Raw genomic sequence first — 23,771 nt, forward strand, 5'->3', positions numbered from 1 at the left:
AAGGCACTCAAAATAGAAGTAGGTAGTTCTAATTACGAACTTTTTCTTCGGAAGTTTGGAATCACTCAGGAGTATTGTTCTAATTATGGATATTGCATTTAGAAGTTTGAAGTCACTCAGGATGGGAGTGTATCGTCTCTGGTTCTTTCCACCAATGTGCTGTTACAGTCAATAATTACAAGCCAAGCTGCATGTGGCATTGAGTTGGGGGCAAGGGTCTGTGATTCTGGTGTTAGCTCTGCCTCTGATTCTGTGTAACCTTGAGCAATGGCTTGACTTCTGTGGGCCCTGGTTGCCCTTGGTTAGATGAAGAAGCTGGATTAGTAGCTCATATTTACTGAGCATTTGCAAAGTGCCAGGTGGGCATAGGACTTTCAGGATTTTATTTAGTTCTTATAGTAGTCCTGTGAGTTAGAGCAGATAGCCTATGGGCCAAATATGGCTCCTGCCTTTATTTGTGAATAAAGTTTTATTGAAACACAGCCGCACCCATTTGTTTATGTGTCTTCTGTGGTGGCTTTTGTGCTGCGGTGATGGAGTTGAGTGGTTGGCCCACAAAGCCTAGAGTATTAACTCTCTGGGTCCTTAAGTCTCTTGACCACTGATGTACAGCAAGAAGTAAAGAGACAGTTTGCCGATCCCTGAATTAGAATGTCCCTATTTTATAGATAGGGGAATTGGGCTCAGAAAAGTTGAAGTCACATGGCTGCTCTTGTGACACCAGACATGCTGGCTCTGAAGGTCATGCTCCTGTCATTCCACCAGGCTTGCCTTCCTTCCATCTTCAGTATCTTAAGGTGTTCCTGGGACGTGTTTTCGGTTTAGCTTAATGCTATTCTCTCTGCTGCATTCAGGAGGTTTCTCAACTCGACCATTCGTGAGAAGTGTCCAACGTCAGAGCTTGTCATCCAGATCTTCTGTCACCAGCCCCTTGGCCGTTAACGACAATTGCATTAGACCTTCTTGGTCCCTGTCCGCCAAGCTGCAGATGCGCTCCAATTCTCCCTCCCGGTTCTCAGGGGACTCTCCGATTCACACCTCTGCCTCCACCTTGGAGAAGATCGGGGAGGCAGTAGATGACAAGGTCTCCATCTCTTGCTTTGGCAGCTTGAGGAACCTTTCCAGCAGTTACCAGGAATCAAGGGATAGTCACAGCCGACGTGAGCACAAGGCTGTGGGTCGGGCCCCTCTGGCTGTCATGGAAGGCGTGTTCAGAGATGAATCAGACACCCGCAAATTGAACTCCAGTGTTATAGACACACAGAGCAAAATCTCAGCACAAGGGGATCGTGTGCCCCCCATCTCTGATCCATTTGATAACAATAACCAGATCGCTTATGTGGATCAGAGCGATTCTGTAGACAGCTCTCCAGTCAAAGAGGTGAAACCCACAAGCCACCCGGGCTCCCTCACAAAGAAACCAGACGGAACAGCCAAGAGATCTCCCAGCTCCAAAGGCGCTTCTGAGCCAGATAGAAGCTTGCGGAAGGGGAGACCAGTCTTGGCAAGCCAGGAATCATCTCTTTCAAGTACGTCCCCTTCTTCTCCTGTTCCTGTAAAAGTTTCTATAAAGCCCTCCCGCTCCCGAAGCAAAGCAGATTCTTCTTCCAGGGCCAGTGGAAGGCATTCCTCCCCTGCCCCTGGCCAGCCCAGAAAGGAGTCCTCCCCCAAACCCCAGGACTCCATGTCATCTCCTTCACCCCAGAGGCAGAAATCATCTTCCTCCCTCACCTACACTGCTTCCTCCACATCTGCCAAAAAAGCCTCGGGCCCTGCTGCAAGGGGCCCCTTCCCTCCTGGGAAGAGCAGGACTTCAGACCGGAGCTTGAGTAGAGAGGGGTCCAGGCAAAGCCTGGCTTCGGACAGAGCCAGCGTCACCTCCAGCTCTAAACCCAACTCCCCTCGGGTGAGCCAGGCCAGGGCCGGGGAGGGCCGAGGGGATGGAAAGCACGTCAGGAGCTCCTCCATGGCTAGCCTGCGTTCCCCCAACACAAACGTGAAGGCTGGTCTGAAGAGGGACAGCAAGTCAGAGGACAAGGGGCTGTCCTTCTTCAAGTCAGCCTTGAGACAGAAGGAAACCCGGCGGTCGACTGACCTCGGCAAAACCACCTTGCTCTCCAAGAAGGCTGGTGGGAGCTCTGTCAAGTTGGCTGGTAAGAATGCCGTGGATGACAAGGCGGAGAAAGGCTACCAGCCTCCAGGTTCCCAGCAGCCAAATGCAAGTGCGGTTGGAAAAGAGCAGCTTGTCTCCAAGGACCCTGCTTCTGCTAAACATTCCCTGCTATCTGCTCGCAAATCCAAGTCTTCCCAGCTAGATTCTGGAGTGCCCTCGTCTCCTGGTGGCAGGCAGTCTGCTGAGAAATCCTCAAAAAAGTTATCTTCTAGCATGCAAACCTCTGCACGGCCTTCTCAAAAACCTCAGTGATATTTCTGCAATCCAAGTGTTTTATCTGTAAAAATGTTTATTTATTTAGAACCCTCTCCCTCCCACCAAAGCCCTCTATGCTTTTGTTTTGTATGTTTTGGGTCATGTGCCTGGTGTGCGTGTGTGTGCACGCGTGCGTGCGCGCGTGTGTGTGTGTGTGTGTAGAATTCAACTGCAAATTGTTAAAAGCGTCGCCTTATTCTGCCATTGAACCAAATAACAGCCATAGGCAAAGCATTGGTACCAAGCTAACTGGAATAATTGTAGACGAGACCCTGGGCGGTCCCTTTAGCAATTGTACATATTTCTTTCTAGAGAACTCTAATGACTTTCGTTGGACACTAGGGTTTGGAAACCTGTGAACCGGTTAAGCTGTCATTAGTGTGTGCTGTAGAAGGATCGGTTATTTGACTTGGGTTTCATCTGAGCAGGTTTTATCCTCACAGCTGATTGTCATGTGGCACCAGGAGCTCTAAAAACTGTGACACTAACAATGAAACAAACCGAGAGAAGACTGTTGCTTTCTGCACTTTGGCCCCATCTACCAGTCTCTGTAAAGGGCAATATTTTAACACTAATGTTTCTCAGGTATATACTCAGCTAGTCTAGTGTGGATGCGCATCAGTAAAACTATTAATGAAGAAGGTGGCCTGTGAGCGACTGTCCTTTCTCTGACTGCCACAGATAGAAATTTGTAGAGGTAGAAATGAAGTTTTTCATGCCTTCATGTCTGCAAATATGTGTGTACCATAAGCAGTCTTGATTCTTAGGATATATCCTAAGAGGTGGCACATTGGACAGCCAGAGAGCCAGTCACTAACTAATTTTGTTTTCCTTATAAATTTGCTAGCTATGGCCATTGGGATTTTGAAATGTAGTAGAGCAGTTAACACCTTCGGAAGGTTCCTGGAAAAAAATGGGTTCTGAACTGGATGCATGAATCTGTACCATTTTCCTTCTCTGGTGTTGATCTTCTCTATGTTAGAAGCCGAAAGCTCCATGCTGCCCTGTGTGCGCATGGCTGTGTTTCTTGTTAACTTGGAGAGGAAAGGAATTGCCTAATGCCAAAAGTCAGTTGATGGTGTGTTGAAGCAACGTGTGACAAAGTATTATGTGTGCGCTTCTGATGCTGCCTGTCAGTCTCAGTTGTAGACTGCTTTTCACTAAGTCATTTATTTCTTCTTTGTGCTTAAGACTTAATCTCTTACCCAGAACTCACAAGCAGGATTGGAGCATGTTCCGTCTGGCATTGTCAGTGCAAATGGCATTTCTTGTTTAGAAAACAAGGAACCTCACAAAAATCTCACAGATAAGGGAGATACATAGTTCTTCAAGCTTTCTTAGAGGTATCCTGGCAATTTTTAGCGCTTTTTTTTTTTCATTTTTCTATTTTTTTTAAATGTCAAGAGAGTCATGATCCTGATTCTCTTTGAATAGCATTTGTCACTTTGCCATGAAATATAGCATGCTAAATTTATACGCTTTTAAATATTAACTTTAAAAAAAAATTGTAAACCCTTCCAATTCTTCCTGATCTCTTGGTGCACAGATCCATTTATAACCTCCCTTTTCAGTATTGCTGTGTGTGAAGTAATTAGAACACATACACATGCATAGCTATGAATTCTGCACTGCCCTTTTTTTTTCCTGTTTTCTCCCCCGCCCCCCCCCCCATGAATACCTCTTGGGAAATATTTCCAATAGGTTTCTAACTTTATTTTGCTGCTACTTTGAGCATTAGCAGGTAACTTGCAAGTCTGGAGTCCATTTATGTTGAGGGTAGCTGGAATTTTAGACCCTTGCAATTTTTAAGACTTAGCTCCTCAGCCTTGTGAAAGTTACCATAGTGCTCCATGAAGTTCATTGAACGTGAGCCTGTTGCCCAGTGCACCGTCCTGTACACACCCCTTCACTAGGTGTCGCTGTTGCACTGAACAGGCGTCTGGTCTCCCAAAGCAGCGTTCCTCTCCTCTGCTGTAGTGTGACTGTTGACCACTGGCTGCCCTCAGTGTTGTCAGTGCTTCCTCAGGCACACTGACAGCCCCATCAGTGTTTAGCCACTGCTGGTTTTTCTGTGTCACTTTTATTTCCTGGAAAGGATGCACCAAGTATGGGATCGTCACTATCAGGAGATGAGTGTTTGTCTGAGCCTCTTGTCTTTGAAATAGGTAAATCTCATTTGAAATCTCCTATCTGAAGCTCTGAAACAGCCTTAGAATTATAGTTTGACTACACATAATGTTTTAATAACACCTTTTTCTGAGGCTATTATCAGTTAAGCATTAGTAGAATCTAGTTTTATTTTCACAGTGGCAAATATTTTTATTCTTGAGTCCTCCAGGAATGGATTTTCCATTATAATTAGTGTTTAAAAAACAAAAACAAAAACCAACAACTAAAAAAGAACTCTACAAATTTCTTTTAAGTTTCCATGGGATCTAGAAATAAAATTTCAGTATCTGTAAACTATATGTGTATGGAGTTTAGTCTTTTTTTTTTTTCAGATTAAATGAAAAAAAAAAAAAACAGGAAGTATTATAGCATTGTCTAGGTACCTTTAAGCTGTTCCATTTCTGTGCTTGGTAAACAATGAAAATCTCTTCCATAACTTCTAGGTACAACCTTTAAGCCACAGAAAAGAATACTTGCCCAAAAGTTTGGAGGTGCTCTTTGAGGTGTGAAAGATCTTCTGGGAAAATTATTGGTTCAGTTCAGTTGCTCAGTAGGTTAGGGACTTGGTGTTTGCTTAGCTTTTTATTTTCCCGGTGATGTTTGATGCATTGAGCATATCTTTGCTTTGGGGTTAGAAATTATCTACCAAGGATGGTGGGCCTGAGTTTCTGGGTGACAGCCAGGTGGGCCTGATTAGAGCAGTCATTTCCTTGTAGGCACAGGGTAATCCCTGACAGGAGTGTGGCTCTTTAATGTTTTTGCTTTTAAAAAATTTTTTATTTTTTATTTCTTTTCCTGCGAACATCCAGTGCACTGAGGCTATGTCATTCCTTCAGATGGCCCTACACCTTGCCTTTGTAATCCCTTGTATAATGTGGAAGCACAACCAAACCGTTAAGCTCACGTCATCTCAAGATCACCTCCCAGCCCTTGTGTTTTCCCATCCTAAAAGCAGCCTAACTGAAAGGAAGTAAGACCTCGCTGGACCAATAGAAATGGATGTGGGAATATTTGTGGTCTGGTAAAATACTGTAATTCTCTATGAAGCTGCCCTAAACCCTTGTAATCATTCTTTCCTCATTCATTCATTCATTCTGCAAGCATTCGTTGAGGGCCTGCTTTGCTCATAAAGGCAAGTGGAAAGTGTTAGGAATTCGCTGTAGCCAAGGAGCCCTGGGAGCCCAGCCGATGAGCCAAGGGATGCTGGTGATACCCTAAGTGGAGTGATGGTCCCCCCAGAACAAAGAGAGCAAGTGGATTCTGGTGAACCGGCCAAGGCCTGTGATCCTCTTGAGCAAGTCTCTCCTGTTCCGGAAACCAAAAGTGCCCTTCTTCATCTTCGGAGACATTTTACTCTTACATCCACTTTTTCAGACTGAGCTGTCTCTACTACTTAGGGGTTGAAAATCCATTACAAAGTCACTTTCCATTAGAATTTGGTCATCCACGTGTGTATGAAATAGATATGGGGATTGGGGGCAGGGGACAAATTGCCATCCCTCTAAAGTAACTATCATGGAAAAAACTAGGGACAGTGTGTCAAGGAAGCAGTAGTGTCAGCCTTTAGGAAAAATGGAGCAGAGAAGGGCTGTGAACAAAGCTCACTTATTTCAAATAAACGTGTTTTTAAAAATAGATTGACATCTGACGTTACATTTCATTCTGACAAATTACCGAACAGCTGAAGTTGTTTCCTATGTAGGTTATCGGAATTACTGGATGCCAAGATAATTAGTGTTTCTGGGTTGGATTTTTGAGATAGTATGCAAATCATAAGCACAGTTTCAATAAAACACATATTCTGTGAGGCGTGTTGAACTTGTATTATTTGGAATTGAGAAGAGCAAAATTTGCTGACAAACCAGTGCCTATATCATAAACAGAAAGAAGCTGCTACTGTGCAGACTGTCAGTCTTTACTTTTGTAAAGGATACGTTACTGTTAAACCTGACTGCATTTTTGGGGTGGAAATCCTGTGCTTTCTTTAAACAAACACTTAGTGTTCCACACTGCCTTTTGATCAACTCTCAAAGTGTTTGTTTTGCAGCTGCAATTTGAGCATAACCAGTCATTTTTTTCCCCCAAGTAATGAAAACAATTTTGCATGGCCTCCATCTATCCCAGAAAGCATGTTCTCACCACCTATGCAAACAACTAATAAAATGTAGACTACCCTAAATGTAAATTTTTAAAAAGGCAATTCTTGGATTATGGAGCTCTATTTTTGAATTTGTAATTTTTTACATGTGGCTTAATCATCAATACAGAAGAGCATGAATGTGTTTTCTTGTTTTGCTTTGCACATGTTTCTCTTTGCTGGGTGGTGGTGGTTTTTTTTTTAATCATTGGCAAGATTGTATGTAAAATAAGTATTTTGCAAATAGGAGTGGAGTTGGATATGTTGAACACACGCGGGTTTATATACTGTATTTAGCCTGAACACTTTCCTAAAGTATTTTGGTCTAAAAATAACCTGCCATTTTCTATAGATTTTAATTTTTTATATCTTCTAGGGTTCTATCGTGGTCACAAGGAGAGAATGTGACTTCTAATAATGCTAACAATTTTAAAATGCTTTTGTAGAGACTTAGAGCTGTCTTGGAAAGCTTTGGAGCTTCCCAACCACTGGTCACAATAAGACTAAGCTCGTGGAATTTATGGTAGCATTCTACAGTGGATTAGGTTCTAGATCCATTGCATATGCATTTAAAAGAGGCGTTTCCTAATTTTGGAGAGAAGGGAGATTCACTGCAGGCTTGGGAGGCTTTTTTTCAAATCTCATACGCGTACTCTCCCCAAGATTCTATTAAGCCTCTTCTGAATGACTTGTCTGAGATTCTGATACTCATCATTCACTAGAATCATCTAGAGAACTTTTAAAAATACCTGGGTCCCACTCCCAAGCTTTTGATCTAACTAGTGTAGGGGCAAGTCCCAGGAATTGCCGTATATTTTTAAAGTCCTTGGGGGTTTCTGATTGGCGGTCAGAATTGAGAGCCACCGTGCTATACCATCCCTGTGGTGAGAATCACTGCCATGTGAAGCACTCACGAGTGACTCAGATTCTGTTTCGTTGGAGAGGAAAGGAAAAAAGGAGTCAGAACCACTGATATTAACGTCGATGTTTTGAAATAAGGGAGCCTTTCTGAATTGAGGCACTATTTGGGTGCTCGGAGCCTTTGGTGGGTGGCCCAACACTTGCCAGTCTTGTGGGATTCAGTGGTCTTCAGTTTGCTGGAGCAGACAGCATCTCCCGTGGGGTGTGTGTCCTTCCCAGAGCCTTTTCCCTGGATGCCACCACAGGGCCAGACCCACAGGAAAGTTGGCAAGTCACTCTAAGAAAGTGCTGAAGTAAAGCCTTCGTGGCCTTGGAAAACCTGTTGCTGATTTTGATAGGATGACTGTTTCTGTAGTAATTACAATAGCGAACTACAGGCTGCCACCTAATTTCCTAGTTAGCTCATTCTCTACTTATCCACAGTGTTGTTTCAGGAGTTATTTTTGGCTTAAAAATGAATGTGAGGCATTTTATTTGGAGTCTTTTTTTTTTTTTTTTGGCAACCCTCCGTGTTTTTTCATGTAATTATAAAAAATCAAATAATACTCATCCAGAAATTCGGCAGTATACGTTACCTATGGAGGAGGCAAATGAAATTTAGTTTTAATCTGTGGTGAGCTGAAGGCACATACGACGTCTTCAGAGTAGCCTGCTGTGCTTCTCAGGTGGTTTCATCCTGTTGAGCTGATGCTACATACAAAAAACAAAAAAACAACTTACATGTTGTTTTCAACATTTCCAAGAAATGAAGATCTAAGTAAAAATCCAAGTTGAAAATCCCTCTGTAGAAAAGCCCCTCGAAGCAGGGCGGTCTGTTGTGGTGGTGAATTAGCTGTGTGCAGTTGCCTATAGGTGCTATTCTGAGTGGCGCGGTGTCCTCGTACCAGATGGGAAAGCAGTTCCGGTATTTTCTGAGCTCACTTTCTCTCTGTTGGCCTTTCAAATACGTGTTTATGTTCTCTGTTGGTTTGCTCACCAACTGTGCCTCTCACCATTGGTTAAAATCGAATTCAAGCCCCATTACAAAAATAGTTTCTTCCCTGAATGCTTCAGTTTTACACTGGAATTTCTGTAGTTGTCTTAAAAGCTGCATGTCCTATCACTGTACACAAAATGCTTTGAGATTGTTCATGCACCGTTCGTAACGATTTCTGTATCATTTTCTTCTTTAGTTGTACAGTAATACAGAAGGCAGGATGTCTCTCCTTGAGGCTGGAAGAAAAGTGTACCATACATTTTAAATTATTTTAGAAACAAGTGCATGAGATGTGTCACTGACTTCTGTTATTTATTTGTATGTTTTATTATTCAAGGTGTATGCACTTTTAAGAAGCAAAATTTATATTTTTATGTTTAAAACGTTTATTTCTGGAACAGCAGTTGATTATATAGTATACAGTTGGAATTAAGAGAAAAGTGGAAAATGTAACAAAATATAATAAATTTATTACATGATGCCCTCCTTAAGCCATATTCCTCTTTCTCCTCTTGCCAACCTATATCTTTTTGGTGTTGACTAGCCTTGGAAATTAAACAGGAATTCTCTCTACCACAATGATGTCTACAAAACACTTTAAAACCATAGTGTGAAGTGAAAAAAGCAAGTTACAGAAGAATACAGACAGTCTATGTGTAAAATTTTAAAACCAAAAAAATCACATCTGTGCTTCTTTAATTTTCACAATCAGGGATGATTATTTCTACTTTCTCTAGGAGGTGGTGTGTCCTGGGCCATGGGGCTGGGCAAGAACTCACAGTCTGGCTCAATTCCAGCGAAGGAGCCATTCTTTTCTGGGCCCTCTCTTGCCCTAGATATCCTTGTTTTTAACCTGATGTTCTGAGAAAAATTTTCCCAGTCTTTACCTCCCCTAAGGACAGGACTCCCTGTCAAGGATGTCACATTACTTATGACCACTTGGGGGCACCAAAGATTGCCATCGTCAAATGTAGTTTATAAGTCTAGTGTGTTCTTTGCCTCTCTGTTGACATGGTTATTCATTATGATTTGAGTGCATTTTCAGCGAAGCAGGGGTTTCGGTTTAGATGAGTACCACCAGCCATTGTTTTTCCCTGGAAACTATTAACTTCAGGTCATAGAGGAGATCTTGTTTTCTAAAGCACAGCCTGATGGTTTAGGATTGGAACAGGGAAATGATTCCTAACCAAGGACAGGTGTGAACCACATGCCTTAAAACCAAGGTACAGCACTTATAAACCTTTCTAATTTTAAATAGTGAAGTTTTGTTTTACGTTTCATAGAGTTTAACCATGTAGTACACTGATTATTCAAGAGTCTTCATTATGCCTGAAAGTATTTGTGTGTCATAAAGTACATAGACATAATAGTTATACAGATATTTAAGGATCATTTTGTCTGTCTCCATAGAATTTGGAAGATTATTTTTAAATATTTGAATGATCAATATCTCCCTGTACACGTTTCTTGGAGTCAGTCTTCCTGGAGAAAGCAAAGGCATGATGAAGCCCCTGGCCCTGGACCACATGTTCCTCAGTGCCCAGGGAGTGATTCTAGGCCGCTATAACTCCATAGGATGGGGCTTCGGCCTGTTCCCCACCCTCAATGTCCCCTTTCTCTTTCTGAGCCTGCTCCTAAGTTCTCCCAGGGCTGGTTTTTGTGGTTTTGGTTTTCTTTTTTGCGTGCCTGTTCTGAGTCTTGGGCAGCTGCACGCAGGTCATCTGGTAATCTCACCGCTCTGGGTGGGTTGGATCTACCTCATGTAGAACTCTCTGGAATTCAGTCTTGATCTGGTCTGGTCTTACCATGTTTCTCACCCCCTGTCAACACTGGCTACACAGAAAAAGGACAAGGGCTCTCTCCTAGAGTGATAGATTTTTGCATCATGCCATATAGCCTGATGGCCTTGCACCTCATTTCTTCAGGAGTTCAGGGCTGTGATGTTAATCTGACTTATTCTTTGTATTTATAACAGCTCAGTTTTTCTTCAAGTGGGAAGGTTTTGGGAGCAGATGAGGATGGGTGATGCCAGCTTCAGAGTTCCCAGTCCATGAAATGTGGTGGTGGAGAAAGTGCCCTATTACTGTTGCACTCAAGATCGATGTCCAGATTTCTTTGTTTTGCAGTGCTTCCTGTATGCCCGAATACTGGGGATATGACCATGTCCTGAGAAGCTCACCATCTAGCCGGTCTAGCCGGGGTCAAGTTGGTTGATAGATAATTAACATTTCAGTGCTTACCGGATGCCATTTACTCATTGCTCTTCCCTCAAGGCATCACCACGTTCCCATCCCTCTTCCAGCCCACTTCCTGGAATCCTGCGTAGGAGGCTTATCTCTGAGGTACCCATGTGGCCCATCCTGTCATCTCCTTCATGTCTTTACCCAGGTGTTGCTGTCTCAGTAAGGCCTTCCCTGACCACCCTTTTAAAACATTGCAACCCGCTTCATGTTCTCCCCCACTCCCTACTTTATTATATTCTTCATGTAACATGTCACCAACTACCACAGTCTATATGCAACATAATCTACAATATATATGCAACATCAGTCTATCTGCAGTATATATGCAACATAGAATATGTGCAATATATAACATTTGGTCTATATGTAGTGGTATTAATGCTACATCAGTCTATAACCAGTATATATGCAGTATATAGTCTATATGCAATATATATGCAACATATAGCCTGTATGCATATACAGTACATATGCTCGCTTCTATAGCTTGTTTACCTGTTCTGTTCACTGCTTTTTTCCCAGTACCCCAGAGAGTGCCAGGCATATTAGCACATAATAAAAAATAACTACCTGAATTAGTGGATTTGCTTGAGTAATCCGCTTAACCATTCTGAGTCCCCTTCCTATCTAGAAGATGAAGAAGAACAGTACTTGCATCACGGAATTGTGAGAGTTAAATAGGAAGGATGCCCATAAAGCGTCCAGCATGGTGCCCAGCATAGAGAAAGTGCCCAGGCAGTAGTGCCATTCATAATCATAATGATAGGGTTGGAGAGAGGGGCTGGCTCCCATGGGAGCTTTTCAGAAGAGGGGCCATAAGAGCAGAGCTCAGACCTTCCTGGCTGGGGAAGCTGCTTGTACTTTCTGGAAATCTCAGGAATCCAACTTTCCTGGAATGTAGGGCAGGATGGCAGGAAGCAGCAGATGGAGGAAGAAGGGAGGCCGGCAGAGGCCTCATCTAGAAGGCCCTTTCATGACTTAGGTCTGTCCTGAAGTATATGAGAATCCAGGAAGAAATTTTAATTTAGGGGAGAGATGAGATGCAGTTTGTGTTTAGCATAGTCACTGTGGCAACAATGTGGCACCAGTGAGCCCAGGTTAGGAGCTTGTTACAGGAATCTGGGTGCAGTCTGGAAGACCTAAAATAGTGTTGGGTGGACAGAGACGTGGGGGAGCTCCCAGAGGGGTGACTTGCTCAGGTCCCGGAGACAGGCTGCTGGTTCCAGTTCTGGTACCGTGACTTCCTAGCTGGACAGACTTTGGCAGATTACTTAACTTCTCTGTACCTCAAAGTCTTTACCTGTAAAATGTGGCTGATTGTGTCTACATGATCATTGGGAGGCTTAATTGGAGTGGTCGGTTTATTTACATTTAATACATTACATTAATTACAAGTATATTTGATTTTATCTCCCATCTTACTATTCCTTTGATGTTTGTCCCACCTGCTTTATGTTTTTTCTCTTCTTTCTTGCCTTTCTTTTAGATCAGTCAAGCATTTTTTAAATTCCAGTTTTTCACCTCTGTTAGCTTGTTACTCATCCTCTTACTCTTTTTTTAGTGGCTGTCCTTGTGGTATCAGCATGCATTCCTGATTCAGAAGAGTCTAAGAAAACTTGGTAATTTTTGCCCCTTCAGGGTCTTAGAACACTTCGATTCCATTTTACCCTTTCCACCATTTGTTACTGTTTGCTGTGCATTCCATGTGTATTTAACATGTATAGATACATAACCCACATAACTAACATGGTTATGAATGTTGAAAGCCAGTGTTCATTTAGATGCACCAGTACGTTCACCTCCGTTTCTCGTCCTCCCCTCCCGTGTTCCAGTATGTCTCCTGCAATCCTTTTCCTTCTGCCTGAAGAATTCCTTTTAGTCTTTCATTTTTTTCAGCCTGTGCTAATGATGCACTCTCTTAGCTTCTGTTTGATTGGAAAGGTCTTTATTTTGCCTTTACTTTTGGAGGGTATTTTCACTGGGAATAGAGTTCTAGGTTGCAAGTTATTTTCTTTCCTTTTCATTCCATGGTCTTCTGCTATTATTATTTCTATTGATAAGTCAGTTATTAATCTTATGGTTGTTCCTTTGAAGGTGTGTTGCTCGGTTTTTTTTTTCTCCCCTAAATGCTTTGAAGGTGCTTCTCTTTGTTTTTCATTAGTTTCATTTTTAAATGTGTTATTATTCTGTACTTTATGAATCAGACCTGGAAACTTTTTTAGCCATTATCTCTTTAAATGTTGCTTCTGATCCATCTTCCCAGCCCGTTTTAGGACTCAGTAGATGATGTCACTGTTCACCCAGCTGCTCAGTCCAGACCAGGGATCCAGCCTTGACTCTGGTCTTTCCCTCAACCCCCGTCCTTACATTAGATCCATTCACAGGCCCTGTCCAGATGTAGGTCCAGATGTAGGAAGTGTCCACAAGTAGGTCCTACATCTGCCCGCTTCTCCAACCCCACATCCTTTCTTCACTTTCAGGCACAGAAGCCACCTCTTAGTGCCTTGACCAGAGGGTCTTATTTCAATTTTATGCATATATAGACTGTGGCTCAGAGAGAGTAAATAACTTACCCAAGATCACACAGATAATGAGTGATAGATCTTGGGTGTAAATTAGGCCTGATACTACAAGGCTTGTGTTTTTTCACATTATTACTCCCAAATCCTTACATGATAGTAAATAAGGGAATTAAATAAACATATAGAACTGTGTTTAGGCATGCAGTTACTAGAAGGAGAATCTAGATTTTATAAAGTCCTTTTCTTTGTTATCTCTGAGTAATTTTTATTATAGCAAATTCAGGAAATGAGGAAATTTCTGCTTTTTGGTAACAGAATTTAGGAGAACCTCCTTGGCTCAATTTTTTGAGCCAACTAAAATGTAATAATTTTAGACTCAGAGAAAAGTTGCAAAAATAGTTCAGAGAATTCCCATATACTCTTCACCTAGCTTCCCCAAACGTCAGCGTATTGTGTGACCATAGTACAATGTTCAAAACCAGAAACTAGCATTGGTACAATATCATTAACTAAACTACAGACTTTATCCGGATTTCACGAGGTTTTCCGCATCTGTCCAGTCTCAGGCCCTGCAATGCATTTAATTGTCATGTCTCCTTAGTTTCTCCAGTCTGTCACAGAGCTTGGTCTTTTTTGACTTTGACAATTTTGAAGAGCACTGGCCAATTAAGTAGAATGTCCCTTGGGTTTGTCTTGTGCATTGTCCCAATTAGATTGAGGTTTTGCATCTTTTGGCAAGAACATCACAAAAGCAATATGCCCGTCTCAGTGCATAGGGAGTGCATGATATTGATATGTCCTATTACTGGTGATATCAGAATCTTGGTCACTTGGTTAAGGTGATGTTTTTGGGTTTCTCTACTGTAAAATTACTATTTTTCCCTTTGTATTTAATAAATGTCTAAATGTCTTGGGAGAGATACTATTAGACCAGGCAAATATCTCTTCAGACTTTGGCCAGTTCCTCAAATTTTAGGATCTATCAGTGGATCTTGCCTGTGACAGTTTTTATTACTGTAGTCTAACAGCAAAAGAAGGACATTTTAATAACCTGATTTCATAAGTCCAGAAGCAGAGCAGGAGCAGGGGTTGGATCAGTGCCTCATCAGTGTCATAAGGACCGTGGTTGTTCTTCTGTCTGCCGTTCTCAGCATGGTAGTCTCTGTCCCCACAGTTGGCCTTCAGTGGCTATCATAGTTGTGTAAACTTGACAACATCCAGTTGTACATGGGACCTGTTTCTGCCCAGACCAGTAAGAGAATATTTCCCAGAGACCATCCCCAGCCTCCTCTAAAAGTCCTTCCCTCTTATTTTTTTTTTAAGATTTTTTTTTTAAAATTTATTCGACAGAGATAGAGACAGCCAGCGAGAGAGGGAACACAAGCAGGGGGAGTGGGAGAGGAAGAAGCAGGCTCATAGCAGAGGAGCCTGATGTGGGGCTCCATCCCAGAACACCGGGATCACGCCCTGAGCCGAAGGCAGACGCTTAACCGCTGTGCCACCCAGGCGCCCCAAGTCCTTCCCTCTTATTGACCAGGATCTTGGTTACCTGCTTATGACCAAGTTGCAAGAAAATTAGGAAGTATCTGACATTTCCCACCAGTGTTTTGGAGGGTTAAAGGGTGGGCTCTGGCAGAGAAGAAGACTGGGGGAGTGAGTGTGGCGAGACAGCCCAGCACATGAGGCAGTGCCTTGCAACTAAATCTTTGTAAATCTCGATAAATCTTTGTGGAGTCAATGAGGTTCTTTGTCTCTTGCCTAGAGACATAACGGGCCATTACTTGGAAGCATTAGAGCTGTCGATTGTGGAACCAAAGAGAATGACTTAGTGGATCAGGGGAACAGTGAGGACGTCTTGGCAAGGTTGGTAGAACGGCAAACGCGGGTCCCTGGTGGGAGGGTTCCAGCTCTGCGACACCCTTAAGCTTCACTGTGCTTTGGTCTCCCTGAGGATGATGCACCTCTGGCCCTGTTGTTCCCTCTCCAAAACCTGGAGAGACCTCACAGATGCATTTTCGAAGGAAGACAGAGAAACCTGTCTGCTAGACCCAATTGCCTCTACTCAAAAGGCTCTCTAGAGGCAAAGGGGACTGAGAGGAGGTCCTGCTCCATACACTCAGGCTTCTGGCTCTGGGGGCCTTGGGCAGCCTGGTAGCTTGTTTGGTAAATAATGACATTGTTATAAATATTTAATAAGTCAAGGGACTGCAGCACATGCAAAACTGATGAGGTCCCTGTGTGGGAAATGCGGGCTTTTCTCTGTATGTGTGCTCTGGAGGAGGCAGTTAGAGGCTGACGTCTGCTCGGGCTGACACCTGTATTTGTGGTGGGGCTGATGAATGGCCGGAGGAATATTCGCCATGTTTAGGAAGCATCAATCCATCATGCTGGAGTTTAGGCTGAGGGAGGAATTCACGGTTATCAATATTCTCCGTGTTTATTAAGCACCACGTGCTGCATGAGACAGTGAGTCCTGCACCAGTCCTGGGAGCAGCGCCTCCAGAAAGGGCACAGTGGCTCCTTGATGAATGACTTTAATAAGCAGCAGCTTGGAAGTACCTTCAAGTAAGAAACTAATAACAATAATTAGATGTTTCTTAATCATTTATTTATTTTATAATTTATGCCCTGCCTGCTTCTGGAAAAGGAATGGATGTGGCTTGCAATTAAAACACATCTACCCAGGATGGTTCAAATGAAGATAAACATGAGATCAGAAACCGTATTGAGGGAGTGAATTTTTCTTAATCAACTTTGCTGCTACCCGCCGAGAATATTGTATTCCCTCTGCTCAGCAGTCACCTTTTGCTCCACGGAGCCACGGGATGTGGCAGATGTAAAGCAGCGGCTGGAGGTGTCTTGGGGACAGGAGGACGAGGTGGGAGCATGATGTGACCTGTAGTCTCAGCATCTCAGCGCTGGGCTCCCAGCCACATTTGCATTTCATTTATCATCGCTCCAAACAAATCTGTGTGTCTGCAGCAGGGTGGCATGAAAAATTAATGCCCCTGTGTCAGGCAGAGCTTGTCAGAGTGACAGTGCAGAAAGGGGATAACAAAGGGGCGATGTGCATGGCACTTTCTACTTAACAGCCATTCTCGTGTTCCCTGAACGCCTTCTCCCAAGCCTGTGGGTCGGGCGAATGGGGCTTCAGCAGCCAGAGCCTGCCTACAAGCTCAGCACAGAAAGCCTGTTTCTGTGTAGAAGCTTAGGCCCTGTGTCTGGCGTGTGCTGTCCCGGAATAGAAGTGGCTGTGGTCAGAGCTGGGTGACCAGTGTCCCAGTCTTTGCTAAGCCATCCTGGGCTCAGGAGCAGAAGGAAGGGAGCCCCTCCAGAAGGTTCTTGGAGAGCAGGCCAGGGCAGAGATGTGCTAGAGAGGTTCCAGGATGGGATTACCTGAGGACCAGGTGTGTAAGAGGACAGAGAGGGGAGGTTCGAGTGTCTGACGCCTCAGAACCTCCATGAGACTAGGGCTTTTTCCTGTACAGTTTCAAAGCTCCACAAATGTTTGCTCAGTCAGAATCTCATGCTGGCTTCTTTCTAACCTGTGGTCCTTGTGGTGGGAAGAGCCACCTCCTTCCTGCAGCAGGGATGGTCCAATGGAGTGGTTCTGAAATCATGGATCCTAGAGCCAGACTGCCTAGGTTCAAGTCCCAGCTTTACTGCTTCCTAACTTTTTGTGGCCTTGGGGAAAAAATTTTTTTTAACATTTTTGTGCCTCAGTGTCACAGATGTATTTAGACAAATGTCTGGTGCTTGATGTCAATTGGGTTGGTGATCATTATTTCCGAGACCTTCATCCAAGGTGAGTGGCTGAGGAAGGCCATGGAACTCAGTGACCTAGCCTTGAGCCACATCAAAAAGGTCATGTGGTCGGAGCTGTGTAGCAAGAGTTAAGAGCTTGATGACTTGCTGAATGGCCTTGGGAAAATAAACATGCTCTTCTGTCTGGTTGACCCACTGAAAAAAAGAAGTCCCTCTTGCCTCAATTCCCCACCAAGCATGAGTACAATGTGACGGTAGGTTTCTGAGATGAACCACTCTGACCCAAGGCAGGGCCGAGCAAAGCACTCTCTTCTTACGAAGGAGAAAGGAACGCAGCTTTCCTGCCCTCTATGGAAATTTAGTAGTAATCTTCAGGCGCTGCATCTCTTCCCTCATTGCACATTAGAATCCCCTGGAGAGTTTTTAAAAAAAATTCCTAACATCTAGAACCCTCACCTAGAGATTCTGATTGGTCTAAGGTGAAGCCTGGGTAGCATTGTGTCTTTATGGCTCCCTCCATGTTAATTCTACAGGTGGTGATGAGTGAGTCCAGAGAATCTGCGGGAGTTGTGCAGGATGGATGATAACAAGGTCAGGAAGGCATGTGCACCTCTGGTATAAGGGCTGCGACATGATTTTGTACAGGACGTGGATGAGAGATATGGGAAAAATTGCAAAGGTGGCTCTAAAATGTCCGGAATTTGGAGAAACTCGGGTAGATCATCCGCTATGGTTTGGGGCTGGCCGGGTTTCCTGCTCTAGCCCTTGAAATAGGAGCTTCTGCCAACATTTAGGCAAGTATTTAGAGGTGTAGAGAAGTGAGTTTATTTCCCAGGGACAGTGATCTCATCCCCTGCAGTACAAAGTGGCAATTATCCTCCATTTTCCATTCTTTGCCACCCTGCCAGCAGCTGTATTTCCTAGCCTTCCTGCGGGCAGGGGTGGTCCTCTGACTAAACTCTGGCTAGGAGGGTGTAAGGGGAAAGGGTGCATGCAACTGCTGGGTCACATCTTTGTAAAGGAAGCAGGTTGCCCTCCACTTCCTCTCTCTCCTCTTCCTGCTGGCTGGGGTGTGGTGGCCCCTGCAAGCAGAACTGAAGCCACATGTCAGGGAGGGCAGGGCAGCCCCACAGCTCTGGACTATGGTGCCAGAGGAAAGGAGAGCCTGTTATTTTACTGAAGTTACCGCATTGTTAAGTCTTTGTTTCAACAAGATAGCCTGTCTCTAACTAATACATGATACTTTTGGCACCAACGTTGGCCCACTCCAAAATTCTAGGAAGAAGACAGGGAAAAGTGGAAAGAGGAGGGGGAGTAGGAGGACTCCCCCTCCCTTTGCCACCTAGGTGATCTGCGTTACTCTCTTCTCAAGTACCAGAGAAGTCTTCCCTGACTCTGTGATCAATTCCATCCCCTCTCGTACCACCACCAAATGCCTCTTTAGTTCCGTGCACCCTCAACTTATAGCATTTATCACAACTGTGATTTTTACACCCCCCTTTGGCTCCTGTTTCACCTTCGGGTTTGCTCTCAGCTGGTTCAGGTTCTTGGTTTGTTGTCCAAATCCTGCCAGAGCAGGGGGACATTATTCCTTGACCCCCTTGTCGCCCTGTCATTAGGAAGCAATGATCTGCAGTCAGACTCTGTGCCTCTTTCTCAGATTAAAACATGGTCCAGATGGAGCCCTTCCTTTTCTCTGTAGATTCCATTTGGTGACCTAGCCTTTTGCTGAAGATTGGCTCATTCATTCAGCATGTATTTATTGAATGCCTACTGTGTGTCAGCCACAGTATGCCAGACACTGGGGATAGAGTGTTGAGCTAAACCAACACGCTCTTTGCCTTCATGTGGCTTACAGTCAAATGGAAAGAAAGTATTAACAGAATAACTTCATTGACCCACATTATTTGCAGAGAAACATTTGCATTTTTCTACTTTGCTCAGGCCTATCAGAAAAATGAGAGCAATATTAGCTGTCACTGGCTTTTTTCCCTGGAAATGAGGAGAACTCTGGTGTCATTTCGGTTTTTATGATTTAGATTTGTCCCTCTGATGAGTCAGCAAAGAAATAAGCTGGAGAAAAGGATTTTTACAGACCAGATAACAATTTAAAGCTGTGCGTCTGCCTCTCTCTTCCAGTATCTTACTGAAGCGTCCTGGCTTAAACCAAAGGGAAAGCTCTAAGCTACTCCTACAAATAAAAGTAGTATCCCTCCACACCTGAAATCTCGGAAGTCTTCCGTGGAGAGCTCAGTGTGGGGGTAGGGGGGACCCGCTAAAACCCGTGGCCTTGAGAAGATATTGCCAAAAAAGTGATGGAAGGATTCCCCCACCTCCAACCTCCCTAAATCCCATAGCATCTGTGGAATCAGTGAAAGGACAGGGAAAAGGACCAGTGAGTACAAAACAATCCAAGGGACAAATCATGAGCTCTAGGGAGTGGGGGTTCTACCGTGATGGCTCGGAGCCTGCATTCACGACCTGTAGGGGTAGAGGGGGGACCCTGTTGTTTGTGACCAGTACCTGCCAGGTAGCCCCTTGGGGAGGGAGTTATCTAGGGGGTGAGGGGAATAACTAAATAAATGCATAAATAAGAGAAAGAACTTTCAATTATTTATGAAAAAAGGCTTTTCACAGACTGAATATAATAATATGCCATAAACCAAGGGAGTATGTTTATCTCAACTTTCTGCAACTGAGGTCAGTTAGACAATCTAATGATCAAACAAAGTAGAATTTCCTTCTCCTTTTGGTCTCACAATCCATCAACATGAGGAGTCGTTAATGAAGCTCACTCTCAGCTACTGGCATTGAACTATCTTCACCTATTTCTGAGAAAAATCTCTGGACACGTGAAGGAATTCATCAAAGTGAAAAAGGTGGTGTACCCTGAAGACTCAGAACAAGGGACACACCATGCTGCCGTGAGATTTAGGGGGGCAAGGCAATGACAGAAGCACACTCAGGTCCTATGAAAAGGTATCCTCAGAGAAGCAAAAGGAATTTTGGAGATACAAAGCATGATTTCAAAAATGGGATAGCATATTCAAATGAATAAATTAAAAGGCTTTATCAAGAAACTCCTCTAGAATTTGGTTAAAGAAGACAAAAATCATAAAAGACAAGATATGAAACTAGATCAAATTATTCAATACTTATGTAAAAGGAGTTCCAGAAATACATAATAAAGTAGATGGAGGGGAAGAAATAATCAAAGAAAAGAGAATTTGCTTGACCTGAATACTTAAATTTTTATGTCAAAAGGGCTTCCTGATTTATGCTTAGGACTAATTGGAAAAAAAAGTTCTGCACTTGGAGATGTTTTGTGGGTTTTTATAAATTCTAAGTATAAAAAGAAGATACTAAAATTAGCTAGGGGAAAACAAGAGCAAACTAAACCTAAAGCAAGCAGAAGGAAATAATAAAGATTACAACAGAAGTTAGTAAAATAGAGCTAGAAAAATAATATAGAAAAATCAGTAAAACCAAAAGTTGGTATTTTGAATGAGTCATCAAAATTGGCAAATCTTTAGCAAGACTGATCAAGAAAAAAAAAAGACTCAAATTACTAAAATCAAGAATGGAAAAGAGGACATTTGTAATATGTAATAGACCAAATACGTATTTGGTCTTCCTCCTGGTTTTGGCACAGACCTAAAACCTTTGGCATTTCCTGAGTGAGAAAAAAGGTAAACGTGAAAGGAGTGTTTTTTGTTATTCATAAGAAACCCCTTCAACCACACCTGAGTTTGTTATTGAGATGACTTTGGGAGAGCCCCTAAGGAGGGAGTGGGTGCTGGTTGCCAGGGGAACCACCTTTGTGCTTAGAGGGTTGGAAATTTCAGCCTCATCTCCCAACTTTCAGAGAGGAGAGAGATGGCTAGAGGATGATTTAATCATCAGTGGCCAATGATTTAATCACTCTTGCCTACATAAGGAAGTCTCCATAAAAATCCTTAAAGTGTAGGGTTTGGAGAGCTTGTTGGTTGGTGAAGACAGAGGTGCTAGGAGGGCATGGAAGCTCCTCACCCCTTCCCATGTAGCTTGGCCTACCCATCTCTGGCATCAGCTGTTCCTGAGTTGTATCCTTTTGTAATAATCTGATAACCTAGTAAGTAAACTGTTTCCTGAGTTCTGTGAGCCATTCTAGCAAATTATCAGGCCTTTAGGAAGGGGTTGTGGGAACCTCTGGTTTATAGTCAGTTGGCCAGAAGAACAGGTAACAAGACAGACTTGCAGTTGGTGTCTGAGGTGGAGGGGTAGGGGCAGCCTTAACTCTGGAGGGTCTGCACTAACCCCAGGTAGACAGTGTCAGAGCTGTGAAATTATAGGGCATCTAGTTGGCATCTGCAGAGAACTGGAGAATTGCTTGGTGTGGGGAAAACTCTCCCACACTTGGGTGTTAGATGTGAAGTATTCAGAATAGTAGTAGAGATTTGAGAGGAGAAACAGTGAATTTTTTCCTTCTGACAATATTACTACTGACCTTACAGAAATAAAAAGGATTATAAGGGAATAATACTGTGAACACTGTAGACAAGGAATTAGATAGCTTAAACAGAATGGACAAGTTCCTAGAAAGACGAAAGTAGCCAAGAAGCGGTAAAACATCTGAATAGACACTGAACAAGTAGAGATTGAGTTAGTAAAATGAAACCAAAAAACTACCCACAAAGAAAAGCCCAGGCCGAGATGTCATTGGTGAATTCTACCAAACATTTAAAGAATTAATACCAGACCCTTCCAAAAACAGAGGAAGAGGGAACACTTTGCAATTCATTCTATGAGGCTAGTATTACCCTGATAGTCAAACAAGTTAAAAACATCACAAGAAATGTGATATATCCATATCATGAATATGGATACAAATATCCTCAACAAAACTAAACCAAATCCAGCAGTGTATAAAAGGGATTCTACACCAGGACCAAGTGGGATTTATCCCAGCAATGCAAGGTTGGTTTAATATTCCAAAGTCAATTAATTTCGTGTACAATGTGAATAAAGGACAAAAGTCACATCATTTCAATAGATGCAGAAAGGTATTTGACACTAACATCCCTGCATTATAAAAATACTCAACAAACTAGGAATAGTAGGGAACTTCCTCACCCCGATAAAGGAGATCTATGAAAATTCCACAGCTATCATCATACTTAGTGCTGAAAGGCTGAATGAATGTTTTCTCCCTAAGATCAGGCACAAGAAGGATGTCTGCTCTCACTACTTCTATTCAACATTGTACTGGAGGTTGTAGCCAGGGCAGTTAGCTAGAAAATGGAATAAAAGCCATCCAGATAGGAAGGAAGAAGTCAAATTATCTCTAAGTGCAGATGACATGGTCTTGTATGTAGAAATCATAAAAAATCCACTAAAAGTGATTAGAATTAATAAATGAGTTCAGTGACATTGCAGCATACAAGATCAATACGCAAATATCAACTGTAGTTCTATACACTAGTAATGAACAAACTGGAAATGAAATTAAGAAAACAATTCCATTTCCAATGGCATCAAAAAATGAAATAGTAATACACTTAACGAGAGATTCAGAACTTGTACACTACAACTACAAAACATTATTGAAAGAAATGAAACAAGATTTAAATAGGCTCATACATTGGAAGACAGTATTGTTAAGATTGGCAATACTTCCCAAATTGATCTACAGATTCAACAAAATCTTTATTCAAACCATAACTGGCTTCTTTGCAGAAATCAACAGGCTGATGCTAAAATTTATATGGAAATTTATGGAACACAGAACAGCCAAAAAGAAATTTTGAAAGAGAAGGATGAAGATGGAGGACTCATACTTCCTGATTTCAAAACTTATTAGAAAGCTACAATAATCAAGACAGTGTGGTATTGGCATAAGGACAGACATATGGATCAATGGAATATAACTGAAAATCTAGAAATAGACCCTCATATTTACAGTCAATTAATTTTCAACAAAGACATCAAGACAACCCAGTGGGAGAAAGTATAGTCTTTTTCAACAAATGCGGGGATAACTGGAATTCACATGCAAAAGAATGAAGTTGAATTTCTGCCTCATTCCATGCACAAAAATTAACTCAAAATGGATCAAAGAACTAAATGTTAAGTACTAAAACTATTACATTCTTAGAAGAAAACATAAATGTAAATCTTTGTGGCCTTGGCACCAAAAACACAAACAGAAGGAAAAAAATAGGTAACTGACATCATCAAAATGAAAAATGTTTATGTTTTAAAGGACATCATTGAAAAGTGAAAAGACAGCCCTTGGAAAGGGAGATAAATTTTGCAAATCATATTTCTGATAAGGAACTTGTGCTAGTATAGATAAGTCTTACAACCTCAAGATGCAAAGATAAATAACTTTAAGAATGGGCAAAAATTCTATTTCCCCAAAGAAGATATACACATGACCAATAAACATGTGAAAAGATGCCAACATCATTACTTATCAGGGCAATCAAACCCACAATGAGACGCCACTTTCCACTTACAAGAATGACTAAAATAAAAAAAGAGATAACAAGGCTGGAGAGGATAAGAGAAATTGGAACGCTCACACACTATTGGCAGGAATGTAAAATGGTGCAACCACTTTGGAAAACAG

General features: G+C 42.6%; 1 protein-coding gene across 1 annotated transcript in view; it reads left to right on the plus strand.

Moving 5' to 3' along the window:
• USP31 (ubiquitin specific peptidase 31) overlaps positions 1 to 6,232 on the plus strand; it is a 62,986-nt gene extending 56,754 nt beyond the window's left edge. Inside the window, 1 exon segment of the mRNA XM_008697216.2 lies at positions 855 to 6,232. Coding sequence (XP_008695438.2) covers positions 855 to 2,425 — 1,571 coding nt within the window. The 3' untranslated portion in view covers positions 2,426 to 6,232.
• The last annotated feature ends 17,539 nt before the right edge of the window (positions 6,233 to 23,771 follow it).

This window comes from Ursus maritimus, unplaced genomic scaffold (genome assembly GCF_017311325.1).
Source record: "Ursus maritimus isolate PB19 unplaced genomic scaffold, ASM1731132v1 scaffold_2, whole genome shotgun sequence".
NCBI lineage: Eukaryota > Metazoa > Chordata > Mammalia > Carnivora > Ursidae > Ursus > Ursus maritimus.